The following is a 12,132-nucleotide window of genomic DNA, read 5'->3' as shown; positions in this document are numbered from 1 at the left end:
TTGGCTGTTGCGGCAGGTGGCTCCAATCCGCGTTATTGCGGTAACACAGATGCCCCCTCCCCCATGTTCCAGCCGCACGGAGTTCCCCCAGTTTCCCTACGATGCCATGCCCTGCAGCGCACGCCTTTCCCGCAGCCTGGAAAAGGCCCACCCTGGACAACTCCTCGTCCTTCCAGATGGAACTCAAAAGGCCCTCTCCCCGCGGAGCCTCGCCCTGTTCCCCAGGCAGGCACAGCCGGGTCAGGAGGCATCGCCAGCTGAGCTCTCGGCCCATTGGGTCGCGTCTTCCCCAGGCGGCCAGCTCCTCAGAGGGAGCCCTTCCTCCCCCGTCCACTTGGGCTCTGCAGTAACTTTTGTGACTTCAGGAGCTTAACTGCAGCTCCCCTCCCAAGACCAAAGATCGCAGGGCACTCGGGCCGCGCAAAAAAAATCCCTGCGGCTGGCCCCATTCCTAGGAGGGACGCCTAGCAGCTGCTGCCCAGAGTGGTCCAGAAAAATGCACGCTGCCCTTCTGGTTGGGCATCTCCCTCGTGGTGGCCTGTGTCATCAACACTTCATAGCCTGAGCCAGAATAGGCCCCACATGAAGCTATATGTCAACCTTGTCCTTGCAGAACTAAAAGAGGGGTCTAGGTATGAAGCCACATTGTTCTGTTTATTTTCTAACACTTCAAAGTTTTTGTTTAATGCCTGAAGAAACAGATATCTGCAGAGGCAAAAGAACGAAGGTTAAAACTAAAAAAACAACTCCCCCACCTTGATTTTGTGGGCTAGTTAAAGGGAAAAGTTTTCAAAAGAAAAATCTTGGGGAGTCATGAGAGAAGGAAGGGGGAAGAGTAGAAAGGAGCTTCTGGTGATCATTGCCAAGTGGTTAAGAGGGGATGGCAATGGGTTTGGTTCCAATTTGGTTCAATAATGGTGACCTTCTAAATATTTCTCCTTCTGCATCTATTAGTTGGCAGTCTTCCATAAATAAGACTTTTCCTTCCTTAACTATTTGCTTAGCCTGAATTATAGTTTGGAAACTCTCGTGGTGTAGTGGTTAAGAGTTCGGCTGCTCACCCAAAGGTTGGTAGTTCGAATCCACCAGGTGCTCCTTGGAAACCCTATGGGGCCGTAGTAGTCTGGCCTGTAGGGTCTCTGTGAGTCGGAATCCACTCAACAGCAAAGGGTTTGGGTTTTTTTTTGTTGTTGTTGTTTTCTTTTTTGAACTATAGTTTGCACAGAGGGCTTGGTGGTTCAGTGGTAGGATTCTTGCCTTCCATGTGGGAGACCAGTGTTCGATTCCCTGCGATGCACCTCATACACAGCAACCACCCATCCATGTGTGTTACTATAATGTTGAGCAGGTTTCAGCAGAGCTTCCAGTCTAAGACAGACTAGGAAGAAAGACCTGGTGATCTACGTCTGAAAATTTGTCAGTGAAAACCCTATGCATCACAACAGTCTAATCCACAACCCATCATGGGGATCAGACATGGGGTAGCCATGAGTCCAGGGTGACTTAGCAGCAGCTAACAACTTTTGCACAAGAAAGGCAGATAAATGTTGCTGGTTGCTTCTTGCTGCTTTCAGTCAAGTCCTGGGAGAGCAAGACAAACCAGAGCCTGCAGCATTAGCTGCAGCTGGTTAGCCTGCAGAGGACAAAGCTGTGCAAGAGAGACACTGTATTCCTGTGACTTGCAATCTAAGTTTTTCCGTAACTTGGAGCCTTTAAGGATTGAAAAAACGTCAACTGCTTCTATACCCTAAAGTGAAGTTGGTACTACCAGGGGCTGCAAAGCTGCATGCAGTCTTAGCAGATAGGATAGCTGCCCAGGCTTGCTCAAAACTCCCTGCTGCTGCCAAACAAAGGGTAAGCTTCATTGCCTCTTCCTCTCTGCCTTGCTCACTGGCTGCCCTACTGCTGTTCCAGCACATCCCTTGCCCTCACCTCAAGGCCTTTGCACTTGTTCCTTTCCCTCAGACCTCTTCCCATAGCCATCCACAAAGCTTGTTCCTCGCCTTAAGACTCTGCCTAAATGTCACGTTTTCTGAGGCCTTCCCTAACTGTCTTACTTAAAAGGCACCACCAACATCCTGCCTTCTCTACCCTCTTCCCTGGTTTTTCTTCTTAGCTCTGACCACTATCTGATAATGCTGTATCTTTTACTGAGGTTTGTTGTCTATCACCTTCCATTGAAATGCAAGGTCCATGAGGGGAGAGATTTTTAGTTTTGTTCATTGCTAAATTCCAGGGATTAGCACAGTTCTTGCGATGGGAGGGGGGTGTCCTTCATATGTGGGTAATTAATAAATACTGATAAAATTTTGCCTTCCCACCAGAGTCTATTAAAGTCTATCATTTCCAATTGCCTCAAAGCAATGACTGTTATGTTAGGGAAAAGGAGACTTCCAAAAAGTGGTGGTCTCACAGGCCACAACCCTTGTTTCCAGTTCAACCAGTCAACTAGTTGCCATTGAGTCAATTCCAACTCATGGAGACCCCACTGGACCGTTCTTCTGAGGCACCTCTGGATATGTTCAAATCACCAAAATTTTTTTAGTAGTTGTGATGGTTAAGGTTGTGTGTCAACTTGATTGGGCCGTGTTTCTCAGTGGTTGGCAGTCGTATGATGTGGTAACTTCCATGATGAGATTTGATGTTATGTGATCACCTCCATGATCTGCTGTGAGTAGCCAATCAGTTGAAAGGGAGTTTCCTTGGGCGTGTGGCCTGCATTGAATATAAGTGGATAGTCTGGCAAGGCTTGGAGGCTTTTTGCCTATCCAGGATCCAGCAGCTGGCTCTTGTTAGTCTGACCTCCGGTTCCTGAGACTTGAGCTAGCAGCTTACTTACAGTCTTGCCTGCCAATCTTGGGATTCATCGATCTTTGCAGCCTGTGAGGAACAGCCTGCTCTCTGACCTGCCGAGCTAGGGTTTGCCAGCCCCTGCCGCTTATTGAATCAGGAGAAGCCTCTATCCTGATTCTCGGCCTTGGGACATTCCAGCCTCTACAACCACGTGAGCCATTTCCTTGATATAAATCTCTCTCTTTACATATATATATTTATATGTGTTACTGGTTTTTGCTTCTCTAGAGAACCAAGACTAAGGCAGTAGTCGAGTACTTAACTGTTTGCACCACCCAGGGAACTGTTACATACAGGTAGTCCCCAACTTACGACAGGGTTCTGTTACAACTACTCGGTTGCAAGTCATTTCTGCTGTAAGCTGAATACCTCTTTTTTTTTTTTTTTTTTAGTTTTCATTATTATTGCCTTTTGTTATCAGTATCTTTATAAAGCCAATCTTTATTTGTCTTTGGGGGTTGGAAACATTACATCTGAGGATAACCTCAGCAAATTACACACTGCAACACTGTATGTAGTACATATTACTAATGATAAGATGTCAAAAAAAAAAAAAAAGAATGGTCAGTGCGGTTTGTTGTAACTCAAATACATCCTAAGTCAGGGACTACCTGATTATGTATTACATAATTCTCAAATCTGTTGGAGGTCTGCAACCTCAACTAATCATTTGCTGTGTGATTCTATCCTGAAAATATTGCATATTCTGTTGGGTGGATCCACAGTAGCCAATTGGGGCTACAACCATGTTCCAACTTTTCCTGGCTCTAATGTCATAGCGTCTAAGGTCAAACCAACAAGTTGATTTCTGTTACTTGAACCAAGACTTACATCTGATACAAAGGCTTTAATTTCCTGTTTGATTCTGTCATCATTACAAAACTGTAAGTTCCTTAAAGGCATGAACCTTTCCTTTGCTGTTCTAGTATCCCTAAAGCTCAGCTTAGCACCTAGCCCATAGTAAGTACTCAATAAATTAACACACCTTTCTGAACTTTCTTATCCAGTATAGACTCTGTGGTCCATCAAATTGACCATAGTCTTGCTGACTTGCTGAAACTACTACCCTGTTTCTTCCGCTGATTGTCTGCACCTCATCACATCTGTTGCTGTTAGGTGCTGTGGAGTCAGCTCCTACTCATAGTTAAAAAAAAACCTCTGTCAAGTTGATTCCGACTCACAGTGACCCAATAGGACAGAGTAGAACTGCCCCACAGGGTTTCCAAGGAGTGGCTGATGGATTCAAACTGCCAACCTTTTGGTTAGCAGTCAAACACTTAAATACTGTGCCACCAGGGCCCCATGGCAGCCTGACTCATAGCAGTCCCGTGTACAACAGAACAAAACGTTGCCAAGTCCTAAGCCATCCTCAAAATAGTAGGTATGTTTGAGCCCATTATTGCAGCCATTGTGTCAGTCCATCTGTTTGAGGGGCTTCCTCTTTTTTTGCTGACCTTCTTCTTTACCAAGCATGATAGCCTTCTCCAGGGATTGGTCCTTCCTGATAAAGTGTCATTGTGATCCATAAGATTTTCATTGGCTAATCTTTTTCAGAAGTAGATAACCGGGTCCTTCTTACTAGTCTGTCTTAATCTGGAAGCTCTGCTGAAACCTGTCTACCATTGGTAACCCCAGTGGTATCTGAAATACTGGTGACATAGCTTCCAGCATCACAGTAACACTGAAGCCATCACAGTAGGACAAACTGACAGACAGGTGGTGGTCCTCACCTAATTCACTTCATAACCCTCCATGTGCCAACTCCAGCACCAGGTGTGCTACTGAAACTACACTCACCATAGTGGCAAAGTCCTTCAGCCTTGCCTTAATTTGAGTTCCAGCGTCTCAACAAGTGTTGAACACTCCCTTGTTCTAACATTTTCTCCTCTTGGTTCCCCTAGTGCTACCCTTGTTTCTCCAACCCTCTGGTTACCCTTTCTTTGTAGGTTTTGTACCTCCTTTTACCTTAGACACAATATTCTAGATCATCTCATTCATGTGCATAGCCTCAACATCTTATGTGCCTGACAGCTTCTGCATGTCTCCAGACCCCTCTATCCAACTGTTTCCTGAACAGCCCTGCTCTGGGTGGGCACCAAAACCATTTGTCACTGAGTTGACTCCAACTCATGGTAACCCCATGTGTGTCAGAGTAGAACTGTGACGATTTTCAATGGCTGACTTTTTGGAAGCAAACTACCAGACTCTCTTCCAAGGCACCTCTGGGTAGACTGGAATCTCCAACCTTTTGGTTAGCATCCGAGTGTGTTAACTGTTTGCACCACCCAGGGACTCACGGCTACCTCAAAATATAAAGCCTCAACCCTTCTTCCCTCCTCCTCTCAGTTTACTTTTATCACTGATGAGCTTCATCCTCCCTACAGCTGGCAAAACCAGAAACAGGGCATCTTCCTCAACTTCTCTCCCTTCCATCATCCCTACAGCTCACCCATCATCTTGGACTATGGAGTCAGCTTCCTCAATAATTTGCCATTTCTATCCAACCCCTGCAACCACAGAAGTCTTTTCCCCTTATTTGAGATCCAGGCTCCAGGTGCTCCTGACCAACAAAATCTCACACTTAGATTTCCACCAGGGCTTTCTAAACCGCCTCGCAAATGGCATCCCCTGCCTACAGCAGTTTCTTCCCTCTGCAGTCAGAGTTCCTTTCTGTGAGCAAATCTGATCATGCAGATCCCCTGTGTAATACCCACCACCATCTTCCTATTACTTTTGGGACAAAATTTTAACTCTTTAACCTGGCATTCCAGGTCCTTCATGACAGGGCCCCTGCCTATCACTCCAGTCTCTTCTATCATCTCTCCCCACTTCCCACCCCCTTATGCTCCAGCTAAAGTGATCTTTTCAGTTCTTCAAACACATATCCCTCCAACTTACCCCTAGGCCTTCTCCCAGAAGGCTTCTCAGTTGTTCCTGCACTTGGTTAACTCCTCTCTATGCTTCAGATCTTGGATCAAAGGTCACCTCCACTACCCTGGATGCCATAAATGCCACCACTCACCCACCCCCAAAAGTCAAGTTTGCCCCTCCTGTGGGCCTTCATAGCTGCCAGTACTTTTCACCACAATTCCAATTGTTTGGTGCATCTTACTCACTGGACCTTGAAGGCATGAATTACATACCATTCATTGGCATGGCCCTGGTGCACCTACAAGTCTTTCTTGTATTTCTTGAAATAATGCACTACACTAAATTTAGAAAGAATAGAGTCAGAATCATTTGGACGGTTTTATTGAAGTTGAGCCATTTCCCTGCACTCCGAATGGCTTCTGGTATAGATTATGTGAAATCTCCTAGACCACAAGGTCCCATCACCAAGGCAGGATAGATTAACATCTGTTCATTCTGGAAAATTATTCAGCAGTAAGCTGTAGACACAAGTGGACTCTGTTGTTGGGTACCAATCAGGCTCTCTGGAATGTCTGTTTGCAAAGTCGGCCTTCACAGAACATTTCCTAGAGATAAGAAGAATGAGAAAAAGAAAGAAAATGAAGTGGCATATGAGAATCCTCTTGAGTATCATCACAGCAAGGGTACCTTCATGCTTCTAAGCTCTGGTTGGACAGAGTTCCTGGATATGCTGGAGAAGCATGTGCCCAATTTGAATACTTCCTCTTACAACCAAGTACTCTAAATCCAACTAATCTAAATACGCATAGTTGTATTTTCTTTGTAGTTTCATATTGCGTTGCTGTGATAACAAGTTTCTTACTTTGATTTTACTGTCAGAAGAATGTGAGATTTGTCAAAATAGAATCCAAATATCTTCACTGCCTTTGTAATCAAAAACTACCTGTATTCAACTTTAAGTTAAGTGCTCTAATTTTGTTTTCCTGGATCTTACGTAGCTCTCAGGTACAGTGAGGCAGAAATGCATAGGTGTGAAAACACATGGTCTTGTCAGACCTGGGTTTGAATAACCACTCTGCAGCCTTGGGGAATTGCTAAACCTCTATTTTTCCATTTGCAAGTGAAAAAATAGTGCACCTTTCACAGGATTGTGATGAAGACTAAATGAGATAATGTGCTAAAGGATTTTGCAAACTAATTGGGCACAAAATAATCATTCCATCATGTGAGCTACTTGGTGCAAATGGTTAACCCACCTGGGTGCTAACTGGAAGGTTGGAGGTTCAACTCTACCAGAGCTACCTCAGCACAAAATGCCAGGCAATCTACTTCTGAAAAATCAGCCACTGAAAACCCTATGGAGGAGAGAGGCAGGACCAAGATGGCGGAGTAGTCAGATGCTTCCTGCAGTCCCTCTTACAACAAAGACCTGAAAAAACAAGTGAATCAATTATATATGACAATCTAGGAACCCTGAACATCAAAGGCAAAGTTTAGGAATAGGACTGAATGGTAGGGGGAGGGAGAGACATTTCAGAAGCAGCCCTTCAGGACAGATAGGCTGGCGTGGGCAATAAGGCAAGCAATGGTGCTTGGGAGGCATTTTCCACATCCGGAGAGACTGAGCAGCGGAGAGTCTACTCACGCCTCCAGAACCAGCGAAAAGCGGCGCTGAATCAGCAAAAGATACATGCATCTGACCTATGGTGCGGATCAAAAAAAACCTCCTTTGGGAAAAACCTCTCTCCCATTTACCTGCCCCCTCCCAACTCTGCACCAGGTCCTGGGCCAACTTCAGCGATTGCTGAGTCCCCTGGGCCAGAAGTAGGACCCATCATGCACCCTGAGCCATTCTCCCAGCCTTGGAGAGGGAACAAATTAACAAACAGGAAAAATAATCTGCTGGCTCCCCTAAACCAGGAACTCGGGGTAGGCACAGCTCCTTTGCTTAGGCACAGGCATAATGGGTCCATGGACTTTGAATGCCTTTCACCTCTGCATAGACCAGTGTAGGCCCATTTCAACAGCATAAGCTCTCATTACCACAGTACAACAGGGTATATACCTGAAGCCTAACGTCAACTGTATCAGCTATATGGTGAAGTGGTAGGTTCATGACATTTGACACTGCTCTGCCCATTAAGCAGGGTCCTCACCTACCCAAATCAGAGGCCTGATGACTGGTGGCTCCACCCACTCCACCTAGCCACCCGCGACAGGGGTCCAAGAATAAGTGGTGCCTCCTAGTCCTTACAGCCAACAGCATAAGGTGCTCATAGTCCAGCTGCAAAACCCACCCACTTACATGCTCTATGGAACAGGGAAATGCTTTCCTCCCAGGCTCTCAGGGGCAGTCATCAACCCCCTGCCTTGCTCAGCACATGACCCCCTACTGCAGCCAGATACCTGTGCCTACTTCAATCACCTCTGCCTGTCTAGGACTGTAGGTGAGAGCCTGCACCACACACTTGGTGACCAACTACCTGGACACCTGAGCTGAATCCATACAAGAAAAGTAAACAGACTCCTGGGCACACATACCTAGTAACAGATCAGAACACGTGGTGACAGGACATTAGAGCTTCAAAGGCACCAAAAATAAAACTAGCTCACATGAGCAGCCTATTTGGGCATATCAAAATAAAACAAGAAGCTAGGACACAGTAAGCAAACTAAATAAATAAATATAATAACTTATTGATGGCTCAGAGACAACAGTCAATATCAAATCACATAAAGACGCAGACCATGATGGCTTCAGCAAGCTCCCAAAACAAAGAATCAAGAAATTTTCTGGAGGAAGAGAATTTCTTGGAATTACCAGAGGTAGCCTACAGAAGATTAATATACAGAACTCTTCAAGAGATGAGGAAGGAGATCATTCAAAATGCAGAACAATCCAAGGAACACACAGACAAAGCAATAGAGGAACTTAAGAAGATTAAAGAAGAGCATAATGACAGATTTAAAAGGCTGCAAGAATCCATAGAGAGACAGCAATCAGAAATCCAGAAGATTAACAATAAAATTTCAGAATTAGACAACTCACTGGAAAGTCAGAGAAGCAGAGTTAAGGCAATGGAGGTCAGAATTAGATCAAAGATAAAGCACTTGACACCAACGTATTTGAGGAAAAATCAGACAAAAGAATTTTAAAAACTGAAGAAACCCTAAGAATTATGTGGGACTCTATCAAGAGGAATAACCTACAAGTGATTGGAGTACGAGAACAGGGGGGATAACAGAAAATACAGAGAGAATTGTTCAAGACTTATTGGCAGAAAACTTCCCTGATATCGTGAAAGATGAGAAGATACCTATCTGAGACGCCCATTGAACCCCACATAAGGTAGATCTCAAAAGAAAGTCACCAAGACATATTATAATCAAACTTATCAAAACCAAAGATGAAGAGAGAATTTTAAGAGCAGCTGGGATAAATGAAAAGTCACCTACAAAGGACAGTCAATTAGACTAAACTCAGACTACTCAACAGAAACCACGCAGGCAAGAAGGCAATGGGATAACATATATAAAGCCTTGAAGGAAAAAAATTGCCAGCCAAGAATTATATATCCAGCAAAACTGTCTTTCAAATATGATGGTGACATTAGGCCATTCCAGATAAACAGAAGTTTAGGGAATTTGCAACTACCAAATGAAAATTACAATAAATACTAAAGAGAGTCCTCCGATTAGAAAGTCAATAACATCAGATAACAACCCAAGGCTAGAACACAGGAGAGAGTAACCAGATATCAACCCAGATAGGAAAGTCACAAAAATAAATCAAAGCTAAAATGCTGAAAATAGAGACACAAAGATGTCAATATGTAAAAGATGACAACATTAAAACAAAAAAGAGGGACTAAAAAATGTAGTCATAGATCTTTCATATGGAGAGGAAGTTAAGGCAATATAAAGAAACTTAGAAAAATAGGGGTAAATATCAAGGTAACCACAGAGGAAACTAACAATCCTACTCATCAAAATACAAAACAAGAAAAACATAAAGACTCAGCAAATACAAAATCAACAATGAAAAAGATGACAAGAAAATACATAAAGAAAAACGACTCAGCACAGAACAAAAAAAGTGGAACAAAGAAACTGTCAACAACACACAAAAAAAGACATCAAAATGACAGCACTAAACTCATACCTATCAATAATTATGCTGAATGTAAATGGACTAAATGCACAAATAAATAGACAGTAACATAATGGATAAAAAAACACTGTCCATATGCTGCCTACCAGAGACATACCTTAGACTTAAAGATACAAACAAACTAAAACTCAGGGATGGAAAAAAATATATTAAGCCAACAACACTCAAAAAAGAGCAGAAGTGTCAATATTAATCTCTGACAAAACAGACTTTAAATAAAATCCATCACAAAAGGAAGGATACGATATAATGATTAAAGGGTCAATACACCAGGAGGACATAACCATAATAAATATTTATGCACCCAACGACAGGGCTCCAAAATACATACAACAAACTCTAACAGCATCAAAAAGAGAGATAGAGAGCTCTACAATAATAGTAGGAGACTTCAACACTCCACTTCTGGTGTAACACAGAAAGAAGCTCGATGAAGACACGGAAGATCTAAATGCCACAATCAACCAACTTGATCTCATAGACATATACTGAACACTCCACCCAACAGCACTCAAGTATACTTTCTTTTCCAATGCACATGGAACATTCTCTAGAATAGACCACATATTAGGCCATAAAGCAAGCTTTAACAGAATCCAAAGCATCAAAATATTACAAAGCATATTATCTGATCCTAAAAACATAAAAGTAGAAATCAATAACAGAAAAAGCAAGAAAAAAAAAAAAACACATGGAAACTGAACAACACCTTACTCAAAAACTACTGGGTTATAGAAGAAATTAAGGACGGAATAAAGAAATTCACGGAATCAAATGAGAATGAAAACACATCCTACCAGAATCTTTGGGACACAGTAAAAGCCGTGCTCAGAGGTCAGTTTATAGCAATAAATAAACATATCCAAAAAGAAGAAAGGGCCAAAATAAAAATATTAACCCTACAACTCGAACAAGTAGAAAGAGAGCAGCAAAAGAGGCCCTCGGGCACCAGAAGAAACAAAATAATTCTAGAACTGAATTAAATGAAATAGAGAATAGAAAAACAATTGAAAGAGTTAACAAGACCAAAAGCTGGTCCTTTAAAAAGATCAACAAAATTGACAAACCACTGGCCAAACTGACAAAAGAAAAATAGGAGAGGAAGCAAATAACCCAAATGAGAAATGAGATGGGTGGTATCACAACAGATGCAACTGAAATTAAATGAATCATAACAGAATACTATGAAAAATTGTACTCTAACAAATTTGAAAACCGAGGGGAAATGAACAAATTTCTAGAAACTCACTACCTACCTAACAAACACAAACAGAGGTAGAACAACTCAATAAACCCATAACAAAAGAAGAGATTGAAACAGTAATTTAAAAACTCCCAACAAAAACAACAAAAAGCCCTGGCCCTGACGGCTTCACTAGAGAATTCTACCTAACTTTCGGAGGAGAGTTAACACCACTACTACTAAAGGTATTTCAGAGCACAGAAAAGGATGGAATACTCCCAAACTCATTCTACGAAGCCAGGATAACCCTGATACCAGAACCAGGTAACAACACCACAAAAAAAGAAAATTACAGACCAATATCTGTCATAAACAGAGGCGCAAAAATCCTCAAAAAAATTCTAGCCAATAGAATTCAGCAACATACCAAAAAAATAATTAATTCATCATGATCAAGTGGGATTTATACCAGCTATGCAGGAATTAGAAAACATTAGAAAAACAATCAATGTAATCCATCACATAAATAAAACAAAAGACAAGAAGCACATGATCTTATCAATTGTTGCACAAAAGGCATCTGATAAAGTCCAACACCCATTCATGATAAAATCTCTCAGCAAAATAGGAATAGAAGGGAAATTTCTCAACATAATTAAACGCATTTATACAAAGCGAACAGCCAACATCATCCTAAATGAAGAGAGTCTGAAAGCATTCACCTTGAGAACGGGAAACAGACAACAATGCCCTTTATCACCACTTTTATTCAACATTGTGCTGGAGGTCCTAGCCAGAGCAATTAGGCTAGACAAAGAAATAAAGGGCATACAAATTGGTAAGGAAGAAGTAAAAGTATCTCTGTTTGCAGATGATATGATCTTATATACAGAAAACCCCAAAAAATCCACAAGAAAACTACTGGAACTAATAGAAGATTTCAGCAAAGTATCAGGATACAGGACAAACATACAAAAATTGTTGGATTCCTCTACACCAACAAAGAGAACTTCGAAGAGGAAATCACCAAATCAATACCATTTACAATAGTCCC

At 42.4% G+C, this 12,132-nt stretch overlaps 1 protein-coding gene across 1 annotated transcript in view; it reads right to left on the bottom strand.

Annotated features, from left to right (window-relative positions):
- Nucleotides 1-6,101: 6,101 nt before the first annotated feature.
- RBP7 (retinol binding protein 7) overlaps nucleotides 6,102-12,132 on the bottom strand; it is a 25,325-nt gene continuing 19,294 nt past the window's right edge. Inside the window, exon 4 of the mRNA XM_004385147.2 lies at nucleotides 6,102-6,329. Coding sequence (XP_004385204.1) covers nucleotides 6,279-6,329 — 51 coding nt within the window. The 3' untranslated portion in view covers nucleotides 6,102-6,278. The remainder of the gene's footprint in view (nucleotides 6,330-12,132) is intronic.

This window comes from Trichechus manatus, unplaced genomic scaffold (assembly GCF_000243295.1).
Source record: "Trichechus manatus latirostris isolate Lorelei unplaced genomic scaffold, TriManLat1.0 scaffold00133, whole genome shotgun sequence".
NCBI lineage: Eukaryota > Metazoa > Chordata > Mammalia > Sirenia > Trichechidae > Trichechus > Trichechus manatus.
The sequence above is the reverse complement of the archived record's forward strand: the minus strand, read 5'-3'. Positions and strand labels throughout refer to the sequence as shown.